General features: G+C 39.8%; 1 protein-coding gene across 2 annotated transcripts in view; it reads left to right on the top strand.

Moving 5' to 3' along the window:
- Positions 1-20,547, top strand: part of LOC124622609 (F-box/WD repeat-containing protein 2-like) — a 136,953-nt gene that overhangs the window by 75,263 nt on the left and 41,143 nt on the right. For both annotated transcript variants that reach the window (XM_047148370.1, XM_047148371.1), the window contains one exon: positions 12,739-13,567. In XM_047148370.1, the coding sequence (XP_047004326.1) occupies positions 12,739-13,567 (829 nt within the window). The remainder of the gene's footprint in view (positions 1-12,738; positions 13,568-20,547) is intronic.

Here is a 20,547-nt window from a genome sequence, read left to right as displayed (position 1 = left end):
GCAGAGAACACGGACAAAAATTCAGAACACAATCCATCCAGCTGTTGATACGGAATATCGTCAGATATGAGGTGCACATCATCATCAATGGAGAACCCGAACAACTGGAAAGCATCATAACCGAACAGGTTTTCAGTGCCCGCATGATCCACCACATAAAACGTGAGGGGCCTAACAACAGACTTGTAGGCAGTGGAAGCATCAAACTGGCCAATGATAGGAATTTTCTGTTTATTATAAGTTCTCAGATTTTGCGTAACTGGAGACAAGGGAGGGGAGCCCAACTCCAAATACGTGCAAGAATTAATGAGAGTTACTGCAGAGCCAGTGTCCACTTGCATGCGAATGTCTTTATCCAGAACACGAACAGTAACAAACAACTTATTTGTTTGAGAAAGCACACAGTTAACATCCATGTCCGATGCCTCATCCTCGTCGACAGGAACTTTAGGGGACTAACACACAGAAGCAATGTGGCCTTTTTTCCTACATGAATTACATGTGGCCCAACGTTTTGGACACGCGGCCCTGTCATGCTGTACGAAACAACGTGGACAAGAAGGAAGTGCGGAACGAACCTGCTTCTGTGGTTGCTGATTCCACTGCGAGCGTTTCGGCCCAACGCGACGTTGTTTACGCGAGTGAACCGCTGCCACATCTTCGTTCTCCTGTGAAACAGGCAAATTGTCCATGTCGAAAGTTGACTGTACAGCACCTACATCACACCACGCGTCTATTTGCGCGCCAGCAGCGTGAGACACTTCAAAGGATTGAGCAATGCTTAGAACTTCTGACAACGACGGGTTTGGCAGTTGTAGGGCACGTTCTCGAACTTCTTTATCAGGAGCAAGCCATAGAATAGCATCCCTAACCATTGAATCAGCGTAAGACTCATGATGAGTGTCCGTGACAAACTGACATTTCCTACTCAGACCGTGTAGTTCTGCCGCCCAAGCCCGGTAAGATTGATGGGGCTGTTTACGACACCGGTAGAATGCCACGCGGGCGGCAACAACGTGGGTGTTTTTGCGGTAATAGTTAGACAATAAGTCACACATTTCTTGGAAGGACAGGGAGGCAGGTTCCTGCAGAGGGGCTAACTGAGATAGCAGCTGATAGATCCGTGGGGAAATCCAAGATAGAAATAGCGACTTACACATAGGAGCGTCGACAACGCCGAAAGCCAAGAAGTGTTGCCGCAAACACTTCTCATAATCCTCCCAGTCTTCAGCAGCCTTGTCGTAAGGAGGCAATGGAGGCGGAGAAGAGGAAGACAGACGATGAGTAAGCGGCGTCGACAACGCCTGAATAGCAGCTGTCAGCTGTGTTTGTTGTGCCTGAATAGCAGGCGTCAGCTGTGTCTGTTGTTCAATGAGCGCTTGCATAAGCTGTTCCATGTCTGCCCCATCACGAACATACAAATCCACAACGCAGTGAAAATATCCAACCTCGGCGCCAAAAGTGTTATAACCTTTAATCACCAATAATTGCGTGGATATTCAAATACACTCACTTAGAAACAATAGCTGGTTACATGATAACAACTCAGTATCTCTCATTCGACTGCCGTGCCGTGACATGCAGCCGGCGCCGTTCGTAGCTAGGTGGCGCTCCTGCGCTCAGCCGAGTTGCGGAGCGCCTCTATCGCTGTTTGCGCGTACTGTCGTGGCAGCACTGTTAAATGTCGTGGCACTGTCACAACAACTAACTTTGCCAAATTCAATAATTAACATGCTGACCTTGTGAAGATACACAAAAAATGCCAGGAAAAAGAAGAAGAAGTAGTTGTATACTTATATCATTTTCAGTTAGTGGCAATTTAATTATCCTAGTAATTATAGCATGAAAGTATGCATTTTTATGTTGTTACAGATGGCATTGATGGTTGTGGTTTTTCTATAAATTGGAATTTCATATTTACCTCTAATTGTGGTTAACGTCAAATCTAAGAAATTGATACTATCATTTACTTATGTTTTTAAGGTGTTACCTACAAAAGTTTCATAGAGGAAACACAAATGGATGAGCATGCTATTGTCGACCTTGCTTCTCCTATGTCCTTAGTTTCCTGTCCACCACCCATCCCCTTTTCCTGTGATCCTCTCTGGCCTATATTAAGAGCACATGGCAGTGGTTTTATATCAGTCTCTTTTACTATGTGACAGGATGGTGCAAGCATTACTGACATATTTTGTACCACTTTCATGGTGTTCAGTATGCATATAACAAGAGTTCGTATATCATGATGAAACTGTATGTGGATTGTTCCTCCTCTGAACATGGCAATAAGTAATGAGAATATTTTTAGTAACTAGGCATTGTTAACACAATTAATTATACAAACATTTATAAGGTTGTAGCCTTCTATCTGACAATATGTACCTAGTGCTTTGCTCAAGATATTGTCAACACCATGAGAATTTTTGTTTTAAAGATGTTAATTATGTTTTTAATTTCTTTGGCAGAGCATGGATAATTGTTTTTGCCTATGTGTTTGGCATTGCTTCTTGCATATATCCTGTGCTGAGTTTGATGAACACACTCCTTCTGTCCATATAATATTACTTATCTATTGTAGTGGAAAGTTCATGGTGGAATATAAATAATTTAATGAGTAGATGTAGCAACACACAGTAGTGGAGGCACTGAATGGTCAATGTACAAATACACAAGAATGAGAACTTTGTTAGCTTTTGCACAAATTCTTCTTTAGAGGTAGAGAGTACATGCACACACTCACACACATATGCAGTTACACTGTCCTGGCAGGCTACATTGTACTGCCATTGCAGCTCAACTGGGGTGAGAGGTTATGTCAGGTGGAGGAGAAGGTGTGGGTGTAGGTTGAGTGGACTTAGGGTCAAGAGTCAGAGGAGTAGGTGGGCATAGGTCTGAAGTTACCAAAGCTCGAGGATAAGAGGATTTTGTGATAAAAGACAACTCCCATCTATGGAATTAAAAGAAGTTGGTGCTGAAGGGAATCATCCATATGGTACGCGTTGTGAAACAGCCATTGAAATTGACAAAGTTGTGCACAGGAGTGTGGTTGATCAACCCTGTGCCTGACCAGTTTTGTAGTTGCCATTCTTTCAGGTGGACAGCTAGTTGGTGGTAATTCCCACTTGTAATGCTGTGGAGAATTATTTGATAATCATCACTTTTAAGTCCATCTCATTGCAACTGAATAAAATGAATTTTTCATGCCATAGGCGTTTCACCTTTTTAGTTGAAATGCATCATATATATGTTCTCACGTTTGTAATGTCTCATTTTATGTATTGGACATTGCACATTGAGATTATAAACACAGTTCTGGTACTGTCTTAATTTATATGATGTAACAACAGCATAAATTTCTACTTACAAATTTTGTAGCTCTAAAAGTGTTCTTGTTTTAGAGCTTTTCTTCTGCTCACTGCCATTCAGTATTTTATTTGTGCAGCACTGATAATCTGATCACTAATTTATTCCATGTTACGCTTTGAGTATTATTGTTCACTGTCAAATGTGTGTGTGTGTGTGTGTGTGTGTTTTACATGATTTCTTTAATAGCTTTAACAGGGACTCTTTGTGTTCATATACATCTAGTTGTTTATCACATATTTATTCACTGCAATGACTTTCTGGATGTGGTAACATCTGCATTGAGATAAAGCATTTGTTGTGGTTAATTATGCTGATGATTTTCATGTCTTGTTCTGACATGGTAGAATGACGGTTATGGTGCATCTGGTACCACGCGCCGTGAAATTTGAATCCCTGCCAGACGTCGTGGACGTTGAAGACCCCTAGAGGTCTCTGCACCATCGTGCCGTAAGCTGTGGCGGTGCGCGCCTCCTGGCCCACTTTTAGTGTGAGAGCGCCACAGTGGAACACATGGTTCCAGCGGCCAATAGTGGCGTCCCAGATAGAGTACTTAAGTGCCTGCCTCTTGCTCAGGCAGTCAGTCTAATCTTGTGTACGTCTGTGGACACATCGCCTCGCGATAGACAGCTTACTTAGTTTCTTGTTCAGTGTACGAGTGGTCGTGTTTGTTAGGTTCCCTTGTGACTCCGTTGTTCTATCTTGTTGTTGTTCGTTCTGTCCTCTCCCTTTGTGTTGTTCGCGGGCCTCCCCGCAGGTCCCGCCACATTTTCCGTCATTTCAACCCCGCGACTGTCCCGATCGCAGTTACAACAGTGTATCTGAGAACAAGACATGAAAATTATCAGCATAAAAGATGCAGGGAAGCTACCACATCCAGAAAGCAACTGAAGAGAACAAACAGGTGATTAATGATTGGACACATATTGGCACAAATTCTCTGTTGTTATCCCACAGAAAATCCATCCCCATATCTATGATATTTCCATTTTACTACATGAAAATTCAAAATGTCATTGTCTGATATTGAAAAATCTGTTAGTAAGAATAGTACCCGAGATTGGTCTGGTTTCTCGTATTGATTACGTCTATTTTGTCACAGTCTGATAGATAAAATGAAATAAGCCTTTCTAATATTGCAGCAAGTATAACTCACACCAAACAAGTGAGACTGTTTTGGCACAAATGGTCATTTTTATCTACCTTTTTTGTGTAAATAACACGACAGAATATAATTAATGAAGTACCAATATCAAATGCCTACTAGGCCTATTACTAGCAAAAAGTTTTATGTTAGCAACTAGTTTTACATTTCACTCATATGCTCCAGTTTCTGAAGCATGAAATCAAAATGCAGTAGTAGTTTGAAGTTTTTATATAAATTTGAAATCTTCATATTCTTCCATATAATTTGTGTGATGTCCCCGTTTTTTCTCCTTCGTCATTCTAACAAACAATCTTGTCATCACTAATTCTGTAACTGTTCCTGCCATTGTCAAAACTTATTCTCCAGTCAACTTCACTAACCCTGCTGGAATCACCAGTTTAGTTATCCCACTTTTATTATCCGGCTAGGCATTAGTATGTGTTTCTACAACACATTTTCCATGCTATTCTTATAACAGAATGAAGCAGCCGCTAACCGGGGTCTGTAAAACTGTTGCTTAGTAGTGTAGCAATCTGGCAAGAATTTTCTGTCAAAATTTCATTTTCTTGGATACACTGAGAAGATAATATGTAATCTTTCTTACCTATTATTCCACTTAGTTGTTTATTTACACTCTGGTAGTCTGACTGTATGGATTTTGCTAGCAATTATAACAACACTTCTTACGCTTTAGACAACCCGAAATGATGTGAAGTTGGATTGCAAAATTCGCACCTCTCTCCCATAGGTTGACTAACATGGTATGTACAGCCAATCTTCTTCTCTTGATCTCCGGCTACGTCGATCTCCAAAAACATCTTCTCCGAAGAATACTGCTGGTTAACAGAAATTTATGAGACTCACACTCTACTTTTGAAATAATTTAGTACTCGATGAATACTTTTAGTTCAGCCTTGATGTATTTCAACATCCATAAATAACATAGTCACCAATTCTCACATCAATATTCGAATGTTTACAAGTCAACCTATTCGTCTCACGTTAGACTCGATAAAATACATCTGCAATGAAGTTGGTTTAACAACCACATGATTTATGAACCTGTATTGCCTCTAGTGAGTCTAATACGTGAAGTACTTAAAAGTCTATAACCAATTGTTCATTTTTCTTTAACAATAATCACAGTCACTAAAACAGCAAAGAATACTACATAATTACTTCTTGTTCTTTCATCGTGGCTTCTGTGGCGCTAGTGGCAAACACTTGTCAGCGTCGTTCGACTGCCACGCTTAGTCTTCTCTTAACAAACTTCCAACCTGCACAAAGAAACAGGTGGTACAGTAGACACGTTTCCACTCCCCCACTTATATTTAAAATATTGTCTGTTCAAGGCGGTAGAAGGACAAGTGGTTCTAAAATTTAAGCAGAAATTCCCTCACTTCAGCTTGAACACGTGAAATTTTATACATAATCAACGTGTACATTAATATCCCACATGATACTAATTCACATTTTAACCAGTATACATTCTGTTTCTTTTAATAACTGAGAACAGCCTTTTATTCAATACTTAGCTCTTCTTTCTTCATTCTACTTTGCGAGTAACAACTTGGGCATTTCACCTAATGGTGGAGTCAGTTCTTTTATATCTAGGAATCGTGTGGACAACATTTCTGATTTCCAATCATAAACTCCAGGTGTCATAGACACTTGATTATTTCATCCTTTATTTTTATTCTTTGTACTATTTTTTTCTTTAGCACTTACTAGTTTCATTATTCACAGTAGTTTGTGGTCTGGAGGAATTCTGAGCAAATGGAAATGTTCTTTCCGACACTCATAACACGTTGAGTTGGCCTCATGGTTCATTGCCCTAACATACATCTTTATGTATACTATAATTAAATATTTCCTGGGTTTTCCACAGGAACATGTGGCACATGGTAGGGAATTGGTATTGCATCAGACGGAACTACAGAATATTGCACAGATTGAGTGGACAGCCAAATAGCTCTTTGGCACAGGCAGGAACAATTATGGGCATGATGTTTCTCATTTCTGGGTTCAATGATAAAAGAGGTCAAAACTCTAGTGAAGGTTCATTTATTTCAGTCTATGATGATGTTCAGTAAAGAGGGGAAGGGGAAGGGGGAGGGTGAGGGGGGTTCGCTCGTTTGCAGTAGATTTTTGGGGTTGGTTGGAGGATGAAGAGCGTGTGTTGTGGATATGGCATGGAAAATCTCTGTGTGCACTAGCTTTGGGGTTTAGTTGTGGGTCAAGCAAGTGGTAGACTTCAGTTTATTGGCAGAATGTTGGGGCAGTCTACAAACGAGATTGCTTACAAGTTACTCAAGTGACCCACCCTAGTATATTGCACAAGAGTGCAGAATCCATACCAAATAGCACTAACAGGGGATATTGAACATATAGTGCACTGAGCGAGGTGGCACAGTGGTCTGCACACTGGATTCGAATTCCAGAGGATGACGGTTCAAACCCGCATCCGACCATCCTGATTTAGGTTTTCTGTGATTTCTCTAAATTGTTTCAGGCAAATGACGGGATGGTTCCTTTGAAAGGACACAGCCGACATAGTTCCCCATTCTTCCCTAATCCGATGGGATTGATGACCTCACTGTTTAGTCACCTTCCACAAATCAGCCAGCCAGCCAGAGAAGGGCAGCCCAAATGGTAACAGGTTTGTTTAATCTGTGGGAGAGTGTCATAGAACTGAACTGGCAGACTCTTGAAGACAGACATAAGATTTCCTGAGAAAGTCTGTTAACGAAGTTTCAAGAACCAGCTTTAAATTATTACTCTAGGAATGTACTACAAACCCCTACATATTGTTGACATGGGGGTTGTGAGGGTAAGATTAGAATAATTACTGTATGCACAGAGCCATTCAGACAATCATTCTTCCTGCTCTCCATCCGTGAATGGAAGAGAAAGGAACCCTAATAACTGGTACAATGGGATGTACCCTCTGCCATGCTCCTCAGAGTGGTTTTCAGAGTATAGATATAGATGTAGATGTATGACTTCAAGAACAGCAAGCAAATCGAGAAAAAGTAATAGTAATGGAATTTTAAAAGAGAACACTTCCATGATAGCACAGGAAGCAGCATTCCGTGCAGTTTTACATAGGTGAGCAGTGGGTATAGGTTGTTAGTGTATGGTGTTACATTTAAGATGTAATGGCATGTAGAAGTGAGCATTACCCAACGCAGGCTAGGGGAGGGCAGCTGCCATGACTATCACTACCATAGTGAGGCGTAGGAACCGAATTCGCCAAACTTATAAAGGTATTACGTATATCAACAAAAATAATCAGAGTTTGAAAATATAACATGAATGGCTAAGATTTTACTTATATCAAGGTTTGAAAATATAATATGGATGAACAAGTAATCTACTCACTAAATGACAGCATGAAAAAATATGTAAAAGATGTTGAAGCCTGCATGGTTTCAGAGGCAGTGACCCCTTCTGGCAGAAGGGATGAAGGAAAAGGACAGATGGGACAAGTTATGGAAAAATTGCCAAGAATCTGTGTCAGGGGAGACTTACTGGATGGGATGAAAAGACTGATTTTTGATGCCTTGGTCTCAGCATTTCTTTTCAATAAGTATCGCTTTGCTTTTTGCTCCCTTCTATTTTTCTGAATTTTTATTTTATAAGCTCTCTATTTTTCCCTGACCTCTCATCTGTCTAGCATGTATGATGCACATAGTTTTCCGCTCTTATTGACTCCTTCCTTTCACAATGTTTTTCTGTAATCTGTGTTCTGCCTTATTTCCCCATCTTCAACCTTCAAGTTCTCAGGTAGGCACCAACAATCAGTCTTTCCTTCTCATCTCGTCCAGTAAGCCTCCCCTGGTGGGTGATACCTCAGTGTATGAGGGAAACATATTCTCGAAGACGTTGAATGTAAATAAACAAGTGTGAAAAGTATAATGAAGCAAGAGCTTTGGATGGAGTGAAGGAATTGGAAGACACATTCATAGCTACACCTGGTTTGCTCTCTCATTAAACAACTCTTGTTATTATTATTATTATTATTATTATTATTAGCGAATGTCCCCATGGGAGAACGATAAGCAGGTGATTAACATTTCTTAATGTTCTTCTTATTTCCCCAGTATTTCTTCATTGCCTCCCCAAAGGCCTTCTTCCTTTCTTCGGTCCACTTTGGTCGGAAAGGTTTAGATTCCGTCTCTGGAGTAAACTTCCACTTGTCGATTTTTCTTCTGAATGTATCCCGGTCTGATGTGTTTGTTATGTCAATTTTTGCCTTTTTCAAATCCTTCTTAACTTCAGTTACCCAGGGTATTGTTGCCTTAAGTGATGTCATATAGTCCAATAGACGTTTAGTTAACCTGTTTCCAGGTAATCTGTCTATATGTCCATAAAACTTCATCCGCCTCTTCCTGATATCTGCCTCGATGTTTGATATTTTTTCGGTTGTCTCGGTAGTCTGCAGCCTGTATCCATCTTGTGTGTATCGTGGTCCTAGGATTTTTCTAATAATTTTTCTCTCTACTTTCTTAATTTCGTGTAAATCTAATTTTCTATTCAGGGAGAGTGTTTCACTTGCATATGTGACTGTTGGTTTGATGACTGTGTTGTAGTGTCTGATTTTAGTGCCTTTTGATAGACATTTCTTGTTATATATATTTTGAATAAGTCCGAATACTTTCTTGATTTTCTGTAATCGGTTTTTTTGTGCTATTTTCTCAAGTCCTGTTGGTTCAATAACTTCACCGAGATACTTAAAGTGCTTGACTCTAGTTATTTCACCATACTTTGTTTTTAGTTTCGAAATATCTAATTTTGAGCAGATGAATTCTGTCTTCTCAAAGGAGATTTGCAGGCCAACCTTCTCAGCACATTCTTTAAGTGTCTCAATTTGTTTTACTGCTGTTTCTTCACTGTCAGTTATAATTGCCAAGTCATCTGCAAACGCTAAATAAGGGATGTTCAATTTTCCTTTACCTCTTCCTAGTTCAATTGGCTTCCAAAAGCTTTGTTTCCTTAGTGTTACTTCCCACTCTTTCATAACTTTGTCCAAAACTATATTGAATAATAGTGGTGAGATCCCATCTCCTTGTCTTACTCCTGTTTTAATTGAGAATGGTTCCGAAATTTCCCCTCTGAATTTAATTTTTGATTTGGTTTCTGTTAGTGTTTGTTCAATTAGTTTTCGGGTTTTAGTGTCTAGGCCTCGTTCTTCGAGAATGTGACATAGAGACTGTCTGTCTATGGAATCGTATGCCTTTTTGAAATCAACGAATGTGCAGATTATTGGTTTTGACCTGATTGCTTTAATCTTTAAAATAGTTTTAAGGTTGAATATCTGTTCCGGGCATGATCTATTAGGACGAAAGCCTGCTTGGTAGTCTGAAATTGTATGTTCTAGTTGTTCTTGTGCCCTCTTTAGGAGACATGCAGATAGAATTTTGTAGGTAACTGGTAAAAGTGAAATGCCTCTGTAGTTGTTTACGTCTGATCTTTCTCCCTTTTTGTGCAATGGGTGAATTAGTGCACACTTCCACTCCTCTGGGATATTTTCTGTCTGCCAAATTTCTTTGATGATGCTAGTGATCTCTTTTAACGAATTTGGACCAAGGTTTTTCAGTAGTTCAGCTACAATTCCATCTTCTCCCGATGATTTATTATTTTTGAGTTTTCTAATGTGACTATAAATTTCTTCTTGAGATGGTGGTAGTGAAGTCTCATTCGTGTGTTCTGGTTGTAATCTGGGGAATCTTGTACTTGGTTGTGGGCAATTTAGGAGTTGTGAGAAATATTTAGCTAGTTCTTGGCAATTTTCTTTGTTAGTTAGTGCCAATTTTCCATTCTGTTTCCGGAAGCAGAGATTTTGTGGAGTGTATCCTTTGATTTGATTTGCGAATATTTTATAAAAATCTTGAGTGTTGTGGTTCTTAAAGTTTTCTTCAATTGTGTTTAGCTGTTCATTAAGGTATTTTCTTTTAGTTTGTCTAAGTATTTTAGCTGTTTGTTTTCTCACTTTGAAAAATGTTTGTTGTGTGGTTTCTGATTTGTCACAATTGTAATTTAAAAAGGCTTGTTGTCTCTCTTCTAATGCGTTATAACAATTCGAATTCCACCATGGATGCTTGGATATTTTCTTTAACGGAATCAAATCTCTTGCTTTCTGTATAATTTTCGTTCGGAAATCTTTCCAGTTGTTTGTTGGTTGTTTATCCCATGCTTCTGTAATTTCTGATTCCTTGATATTTTTCAAGTCAAATTTGGGAATTAGTGGTGATTTCCTTTGGCGTTTCCTTTTTGGAGTGAATTTAATTTTAACTCTGGTAAGGTAGTGGTCAGAATCTATATTTGCCCCTCTGCGGACTTGAACGTCGTGTATTTCTTTCTGGAAGTCATAGGAGATCGCAACATGGTCTATTTGAAATTCACCAAGCTGAAGGTTTGGTGATCTCCATGTTTTTTGTTTCTTGGGGTCTTTTCGAAGTGATGTTGTCACGATTTTTAGGTTGTTTTGCTGACATAACTCGATGAGTCTCATGCCGTTCTTGTTTGTGAATTTGTGTGCAGGGTAATTACCGACTGTTTTTTTATATTTCCTCTCTTTGCCAATTTGCGCGTTGAAATCCCCTAGAAGAATTTTTACATCCTCCTTTGGAATTTTGGACATTTCAGTTTCGAGTTTTTCCCAAAATTTTTCTGTCTTCTCCGGTTCTTTTTTGTTGGCAATGTTGGTAGGTGCATGAACATTAATAAATGTATATATTTTGTTGGTGTGCTTGATTCGCATGGTCATTAGTCTGTTACTGATTTGATTCATGTCTATAACAGAGTCAAGGGTGTCCTTATTTACAATAAAAGCCATGCCAAATATTGCAGCTCCTTTGCCAATTTTCTTGTCTGTTTTACTTTTAAAGATACGGTAATTGTTGTAGTCTATTGTTTCTGAATCAGTGAATCTGGTCTCTTGGAGAGCAAGGATTTGAATTTTCTGTTTGTTGAGTTCTGTTGTAAGATTATGAAGTTTGCCTGTCTGAATTAGTGTCTGAATGTTAAAAGTGCCAATAAATGTATGGGACTTTCGTGGACGTTTACTAGAGAACTCCGACTTTCTCTGTCGTACGAGCCCAAGCTCCCCAGAATCCGATAGCTTGGTTGTCGCCACAGGGCGAGTGGATTGGCCACCTGGGGTAATATTAATTTTACTTGTACGAATCATACTGCTTGTAATTAAGTTCCAGCTAATGCTGGGTAGTTAGAACCAGGGATTGTTAGTTCCTGGAGCTTGGTGTTCAGCCGCACCTCACATGGTGAACAGACGCTGGCCAGAGTACCGGTGGTTGCCACACAGACGTGTCTGGGCTTTTCAATATGCTTTATCTTGTTGATAATGCTTGCCTCTTCCGCCAGTTCCGCCGTACCGATGATCTTCATCTCCGTCTTCACTACCGTTGAGGTCTTCGCCGTATCCCTGGCAAGGGACCCTCACAAGGTACTATCACCCGGGCCAGGTGAACCAAGGTTTTTTTACGAGGTGTTACTCCTCCCCCTCCTCCTTTTACAACCGGGCTTGGGACCGGCTTAGGCGGAGTTATTATTATTATTATTATTATTGTTATTTCATCACGGGCCAGTTAAGGGCCATTTGTAAGTTGCTAAGCAGGCTTTGCACTTTCTCCAATATTCCTTAATCTGTTCATTTTTTTCTGATGTCCACTATATTCTTTGCCTTCTTGTAACCGTTTTGTTTTCCCAATACTTAGTATTGTTTTTATGTTTTGTCCTGCCTTTGATTTCTTGCTTATTTTTGTAAATTTCTTTTAGATCTTCATGCATTTTCCTAAGGCAGTTAAGTTTACCGTCCCAGTTTTTCAAAATGGTTTACATTCTTTTCTGTATGTTTTATATACTTCTGTTAAATCTTAAATGTTTCTACTGTTATATTTGCTGGTATCTTCTTCACAGTCTTTCTTTCTGTTTACCTGATTTCATAATTTTCTTATAATTTTGCAGATTTATGCAGAGTAGTATTACTAATGACAATTTTTTTTAAATGTCAGTTTCACACTTATAGTTGTTTGTTTTGTTGCTGGATTAACTGCACTTTTTTTAACCTGATTGCATATTGTTTTATAATCCTATTTATGGCACACTTTTGTCTTTGAAAGATTTTGTGCTTGCGAGTAGCTCCTAAATATACATGACGTTGATGTTAGAAATGTAATTATGATGGACTGATTTACTTTAATTTGCAGGTTCTGATGATCAAGTTGGTGTCTGGAGTACTAAGGATTATGAACTGATAAGCATATTTACTGTACCGTACCGTGTCTCATGCCTGAAGATAGATATTGGTGACATTTTGGCGTGTGGTCACAGCTCAGGGCACATTACAACGTGGTCATTAAACTACAGAGATCACGAATGCAGACCAGCCTCGAGGCTCGAATACCGTGGTCATACTGGTGTGGTAATTAGTGTCAGCTTAAGTGCAGAAATTGACTTGTTGGTTAGTGGTGCTACAGACTATACTGCCAAATTGTGGTGTATTAGCACCGGGCAGTTAGTGAGAACTATAGTGGAACAAAGTCGCTGGATTATTCAGGTCACACTTTTGCCAGTATACAAAGGATCGAATCCAAAAACTTTATCTAAAGACAAAAATTCCTTGCTTATAAAAACAAGAGACCAAATTAAAATATTTTCATGGTGTGCATATTTTGATTGTTGCCCTTATGGTGATGTGAATTCATTAGAAGATGGTGTTGTGCAATATCCCTTGAATGCTGTCCACAATTTCCAAACCCCAGGATGTTTTGTTCAAGGAGGAAATGTTGTGTATATAAACCAAACATTGGCACGAAGTGATGAACCTGGAAATGCTGAAATTGTGTTTGAAAATTTAGAGAAGCAGCAATGCACCAAGAGAATACGTTCCTTTTACAAAGTTCGGAAACTTTTAGCAGTTGGTGACAGGTTTGCTGTTTTGCTGCTACCACACTGTGACAATTTCATGTCCAATCTCCTTATAGTGGAAATAAGTACAGGTGAAGTAGTGGGAGGAACTATTGTGCCACATTCCAGGTAAATTACAGCACAGTATGTTTATTTATAATTTTAAGAAAACTACTAATTATCACTGTTGAGTTTATCATTTATACCTTCATTTACTTACAATGCATGTGTTACATTGAAATGACTTGATAGTTCATGTAATTAATGCATAATTTATTCTTCATAGAATTTAAAGTGTGACTGGATAACAAAATATTGTCTTCTATGATTATGTACCATCTGTGTTCATAATCAACAAGAAAGAGTTGTCAGAAATCTTGATAGTGAGACTGGGGTGCTGTGTAAAGGAAGAGGAGTGGATGACTGCGGTGAAGAGTATGGCAGGCAGTAGCTGGTGAAGTGTCGACATGGAGGACTTATGGAACAGAAGCAAATCAGCATCAGCAAGCTAGGTGAAGGGGAGAGAGTGAAACTATTTGAAACAGAGTTACTCGTTTTCATCTCCTACCAAGCTGCTGTTTTTATCCATTACTTCATGCTAAGCAATTTAACTGTTTTCAGATAACTCTATCAGTTGTCAGTACACCGAAAAAGTTAAAATACGAAAATGTTAGGAGCAATGTGCCTGAAAGTGGGTATAGGTAATATGAAACAATGTATAATGATAATGTGGGTCAGGATAGATTGCTACTCACCACATAGATGAGGCATTGAGTGTCACACAGGTACATTTAAAAGTGCATTCCGTAATGAATAACCTACACATGTCCATAAAAATCTATATTTGCATCTACATCCATACTCCGCAAACCACTGTGAAGTGAATGGCAGAGGTTACATCCCATTGTACTAAAGTGCGCGTCATTTATGTTGGCGGCCCAGTTTAGGTTTGTTCTGCGCATCTGACGTCACAAAACACAGTCAGCCAATGAACAGAGAACGACGTTGCCACATCTCGACTGCAGTGCAGAGCATGGACGAGTGTCTTCAGTTTTAGAAACGTTCAGTCATAAATAAAGTAATAGAACAAAAGCAATGTCTTGATAGCAGACATTCTTTTATAGAAAGTTTGGAAAAAGCATTCTTTGTACCAATTGCTTCATATTCTATTAATTAATTAAACCAAACAAGCAATAAGACTCCTAATTCAGGCGATAGCAAGGAAAGGTGTTTGTATCACTCTCACGAACCGCTTTTTCGCAATAAAGAACAGCGGTAATTGTTTATTTCCTATTGTACTTCGACGAAACGTAAGTAATTCATAGTCATACCAACAGTGCTTGTCAGTATTTTGTGTGGCGTGTTATAGTCCTCATGGCATCAAATAGTCAGATGTGGTGCGTTAGCGTAACGGCTAAGGTGTTGGGCTGCTACGCGAAAGGTTATGAGTTCAAACCTTGTACGGTGCTTAATATTTTCATTATTTAAAAACAATATCGAAGTGCCTTACTTCACGAATTATATTCGTCTGAATGCAATTTTTTGAAATTTCTAGTGCTTTGTCTCTTCATTAACCCTTTCGCTGCTGCAGACATGCGCTCGCCGCATTCGGCGCTGTGCGCAATTTTGTCATCACTGCACTGCTCGCCTGTGCAGACACATGGTGTTCCCACTGCTTTGATACACTTATCATTCGATTTCACAAAAACTATTTGGCCCAAAAATTTGATTTTTACATGTCTTCTTGACTGATACCTTCCCCCCATAAATGACTTAATTTTGTTTCGATGTTCAAAGTAGTTATTATGCAGCATTAAATGTAGTAAACCATTGCACGAAATTTTGAAGAGTTTGCAGAGGTAGAAGTCCATAGCGTATACTTTCCGTATGGTCGATTTTAGTTGCCACAATGTTGAGAATGAAATGTGGACAAGATACCTAAATTTCATATAAAATTTACTGTATAACAATATCTCATTTAATTTAAGTACGACATAGGTGTCGTATGTAATATTGAGAAATATTCCATCTTTCGCGACTGTAATAAAAGTATTATTTACACCGGACACGTTTGGCTTTAGTTTAAAGCACTTCAATCGAGGAAAGGTATGGCACATACACAATGGTACTCATGTTCTCTTTCTTGTTTTTGTTCCACAGTCGCAGTTTTACCAATGGTACTGAAATATATTCCTCTTCTGCAACTGTAATAAGGGGCTTATTTAGACCAAACGCGTTTCTCTCTTTTGATGCATCTTCAGTGGACAGTATTTTGTCTCCTCCATTGCCAAGTCACCTTTCGTAGTTTTGTGCTGCGGTAACACAATATTCAACGTTTGTATTGGCAGATCAGTGTTTTAGCAAATAAATGATGTTTGTGTGTGCCACACACAAAAATTATATTTGACATAGCTCAGAGCACTTCACAGATAGGCGGCATATTCAAGTCCTAATGTTTTTGTAAGTCCACAGTTTTGTTTAATGTATTTTGTCTACTTCCTTTTGATTGATTGAAGTGCTTTAAAATAAAGCCAAATGTGGTCAGTGTAAATAAAACTTTTGGTACAGTCGCGAAAGACGGAATATTTCTCAATATTACATACGACACCTATGTGGTACTTAAATGAGCTATTGTTATACAATAAATTTTATATGAAATTTAGGTATCTTGTCCACATTTCATTCTCAACATTGTGGCAACTAAAATTGACCATACGGAAAGTATACTCTATGTGCTTTTACCTCTGCAAACTCTTCAAAATTTCGTGCAATGGTTTACTATATTTAATGCTATATAATAACTGCGTTGAACATCGAAACAAAGTTAAGTCATTTATGGGGGGAAGGTATCAGTCAAGAAGATGTGTAAAAATCTAATTTTTGGGCCAAATAGTTTTTGTGGAATTGATTGATAAGAGTGTCAAAGCAGTCGGAACACCATGTGTCTGCACAGGCGAGCAGTGCAGTGACAAAATCGTGCACAGTGCGGAATGCAGGGAGCACGTCTTTGTAGCAGCGAAAGGGTTACTGCGGCCGTGGTGGGTTTACTTCATGAACTGCGCGCTCCCCCCTAAACGTAAGCTTGCGAGCTATGCTATACTATGGCGCTGCTTCTATTGGCGCGTGCGTCGTGTGCAACTGGCAACGCAGCAATCTCCCGCGTTTGGGCGGGCATGCGCGAGCCGCCAAGATAAAAGAATTGAACTATAGTAATTATGGTTTCTTCCCTTTTCATTCATGTATGGAGCACAGCAGTAATGATTGTTTGAATGCTCTGTGCATGCTGTAATTCTTCTAATCTTGCCCTCTTGATCCCTATGTGAGCGATATGTAGGGGATTGTAGCATGTTCCTAGAGCCATCATTTAAAACTGGTTCCTGGAACTTTGTTAGTAGAGTTTCTTAGGACCTTTTACATCTATTTTCAGGAGTCTGCTAGTTCAATTTCTTCAGCATCACTGTAACATTCTCCCATCGGTCAAACAAACCTGTGACCATACATGCTGCTTTTCTCTGTATAACCAAGCGAGGTGGCGCAGTGGTTAGCACACTGGACTCGCATTCGGGAGGACGACGGTTCAATCCCGTCTCCGGCCATCCTGATTTAGGTTTTCCGTGATCTCCCTAAATTGCTTCAGGTAAATGCCGGGATGGTTCCTTTGAAAGGGCATGGCCGATTTCCTTCCCCATCCTTCCCTCACCCAAGCTTGCGCTCCGTCTCTAATGACCTCGTTGTTGACGGGACGTTAAACACTAATCTCCTCCTTTCTCTGTATATGTTAAATATCACTTGTTAGTCATATTTGGTACCACACACGTGAGCAGTACTCTAGAATGGGTTGCGTGAGTGATTTGTAACCAATCACTTTTGTTGACTGATTGCACTTCCTCAGTATTCTATCAATAAACCAAAGTCTGCCACTTGGTTTACCCACAACTGAGCCTATGTGATTGTTCCACCTCATATCCCTGCAAAGGTCTTTGGATGATTTGTATAAATTGGCAGATCCAACTATAACTCATTTGTTTTTCTGAACATATAAAGCAAGTTGCCAGTCTTTGCATGACTTTGAAATTTTATCAAGCTCTGACAAAATATTTATGTAGCTTCTTTTGGACAGTACTTCATTATAGATAAATGCATCATCTGCAAGAACTCTGAGGTTACTATAAATATTGTCTCCAAGGTCATTAATGTATAACATGAACAGTAAGGGTCCCAACACACTTCCTTGGGGCACACTTTAAGTTACTTCTACATCTGATGAAGAGTCTCCATCCAAGATAACATGTTATGTCCTCCCTACTGAAAGACCCAATATAATTGAAAAGATAGTTGCTACTCACCATATAGTGGAGATGCTGAGTTTCAGAACGTCGCAACAAAAAATAGATCGTCACACAGATAACTTTCAGCCAACAAGGCCTTTGTCAAAATTAGACAACATACATACATGCCCACACTCACACAAATGCAACTCACACACACGTGGCCACAGTTTCTGGCAGCTGGAGCCAGACTGGTCTGGCTCCAGCAGCCAGAGACTGTGTGGTCAGGCCTTGTTGGCCAAAAGCTAATTGTGTGACAGTCTTTTTGTTGTGCCTTTCTGTGACTCAAACGGCTCCCCTGAGCAGCTCTGGTGAGTAGCAACTATCCTTTTCATTACATTGTTACATTTCATGCTGGATTTTCCATTGTTTGACTCTATCAAAATGTCCTTAATCCAGTAACAAATTTCATTTGATACCCCATATAATCGAACTTTTGACAATAAGTGTAGGCGTGGTACTGAATCAAATGCTTTTTGGAAATCAAGAAATACTGCATCTACCAGACTGCCTTGATGCAAAGCTTTCAATACTTCATGTGAGAAGAGTGCAAGTCGGGATTAATGTGATTGACGTTTTTGGAATCCTTGTCGGTTGGCAGGGAGGAAGTCAAGATACCTCATTATGCTTTAGCTTGGAATATGTTCTAAGATTCTACAACAAATCAGTGTCAAAGATGTTGAACGGTAGTTTTGTGGAACAGTTCTACTACCCCTCTTGTAGACGGGTGTTACCTGTGCTCCCTTCCAACTGTTGTGCATGGTTGATGGATGTATGATAGGTTTCAGTTAGAAAAGGGACTAAGACAGCTGCATATTCAATTTAGAATCTGATAGAGAGTCCATCGGGCCCTCGAGCTTTGCTCAGTTTTAATGATTTCATCTGTTATCAACACCACTGACATTAATACTGATTTCACACAGTTTTTTCACCAGTGTGAGGATTAAATGGCAGCAATTTTCCTGGGGTTTCTTTTGTAAAGGAACATTTGAAAACAGAGTTAAGCATTTCAGCCTTTGCCTTGCTACCCACAATTTCAGTTCCCATCTCATTCGCTTGGGACTGGACACTAACTTTGGTGTCACTAACAGCCTTTACATACAACCAGTATTCTTTTGGTTTTGTGAAAGATCACTTGACAGTATTCTGCTACAATTGTCACTGAAGGCTTCATGCATTGCCCTCTTGACAGCGAAATGTGTTTCATTCAGCATATCTCTATCAATAGTCCTGTGCTTTGTTTACACTTATTATGCAGTAGTCTCTATTTCTTAAGATGTTTCTTTACAGTAACTATATACCATGGAGGGTCCCTTCCATTGTGAACTGTTCTACTGCAGACATTCTATCCAGTACATGGCCAACTACTCTTTTAAACTTGAGCCTTAATTCCTCTACATGTTCTGCCCTGTGCTGAAAGTTTCAAGTTCTTCATCGAGATATTGCACATATATCATATAGTGGAGATGTTGAGTCACAGGCAGGCACAGCAAAAAGATGCTGAAGAAGTAAATTTTCATCCAAAAGGCCATCTTCTGAATAAGACACCATACACACACAGATGGCACAGGCTGTGAAGCAGTCATTGAAATGAAAACTTTGTGTTGGGAAGCATTCTCTGCGGCTGGGTGGTCCAGCTATTTCATTGCCACAGTTTGTCAGTGGCCTTGCATGCATACAAACAGCTTGTTGGTTGTCATGCCCATGTAGAATGCAGCATCATGGTTGCAGCTTAGCTTGTAGATCACATGACTGGTTCTACAGGTAGCTCTGCCTTTGATGGATTAGCTGACGCTTGTGACCAGACTGGAGTAAGTGCTGGTGAGTGGATGTATGGGACAAGTCTTGCATCTAGGTCCATTACAGGGATACAAATCATGAGCCAGAGATTGGAAGCAGAGGTTGAGTAGGGGTGAATAAGGGTATTGTGTAGGTTTATTGGGTGGCAGAATACAACTGTGGGTGGGGTGGGAAGGGTACTGGATATCATTTCTCATTTCAGGGCACAACAAGAGGTAGTCAAAAGCCTGATGGAGAATGTGATTAATTTGCTTCAATCCCATGTGGTACTGAGTCACAGGGGGACCTACTACTCTCTGCAAACGTACCTTCTACTTGTTTTCTTAGGAAGTCCATAAAGTGAACCACCCAGGATGCCTCTTTGTGACTGTTCATTGTTTCACCACTTAGAGAATCTCTGCTCTTACAGACCAACACTTTCAGCATATTATCCACAATCTACCTTTCTACATAAAAGACACCAACCATTTCCTCCACTGACTTTCCACGTTTCCTGTTCCTTTGCAAGATGGTGCCCTGCTTGTCACTATTGATGCTACCTCCTTTTACACTAACATCCCAAATACCCATGGCCTTGGAGCTGTTGAACAATACCTTTCCAAATGCCCAATGGATTTCATCCCTACAACCTCCTTTCTGGTCACCATGAACAACTATAATGTCACCCACAATTGCTTCTCCTTTGAAGCATCACCTTCAAACAAACCTGGGGCGTGCCAGTGGGCACCAGCATGGCACCATCCTATGCCAACCTGTTCCTTGGGCATCTAGACGAATTCTTGCTAACCAACCAGAATCTCAAACCCCTCACCTGGTTGAGATTCGTTGTGACATCTTTTTGATCTTGATCAAGGTTGAGGACACCCTGTCCACACCCCTTCTCCCCCACTTGCTTCACCTATATAATGGCAACCCAACAAGCGGCCTTCCTCGATGTTGATCTCCACCTCAAAATGGCCATATCTGTCCATATCAAACCTA

The sequence above is a fragment of the Schistocerca americana genome, chromosome 7 (genome assembly GCF_021461395.2).
Source record: "Schistocerca americana isolate TAMUIC-IGC-003095 chromosome 7, iqSchAmer2.1, whole genome shotgun sequence".
Classification (NCBI taxonomy): domain Eukaryota; kingdom Metazoa; phylum Arthropoda; class Insecta; order Orthoptera; family Acrididae; genus Schistocerca; species Schistocerca americana.
Note: the sequence above shows the minus strand (reverse complement) of the source record. Positions and strands in the feature narration are given on the sequence as shown.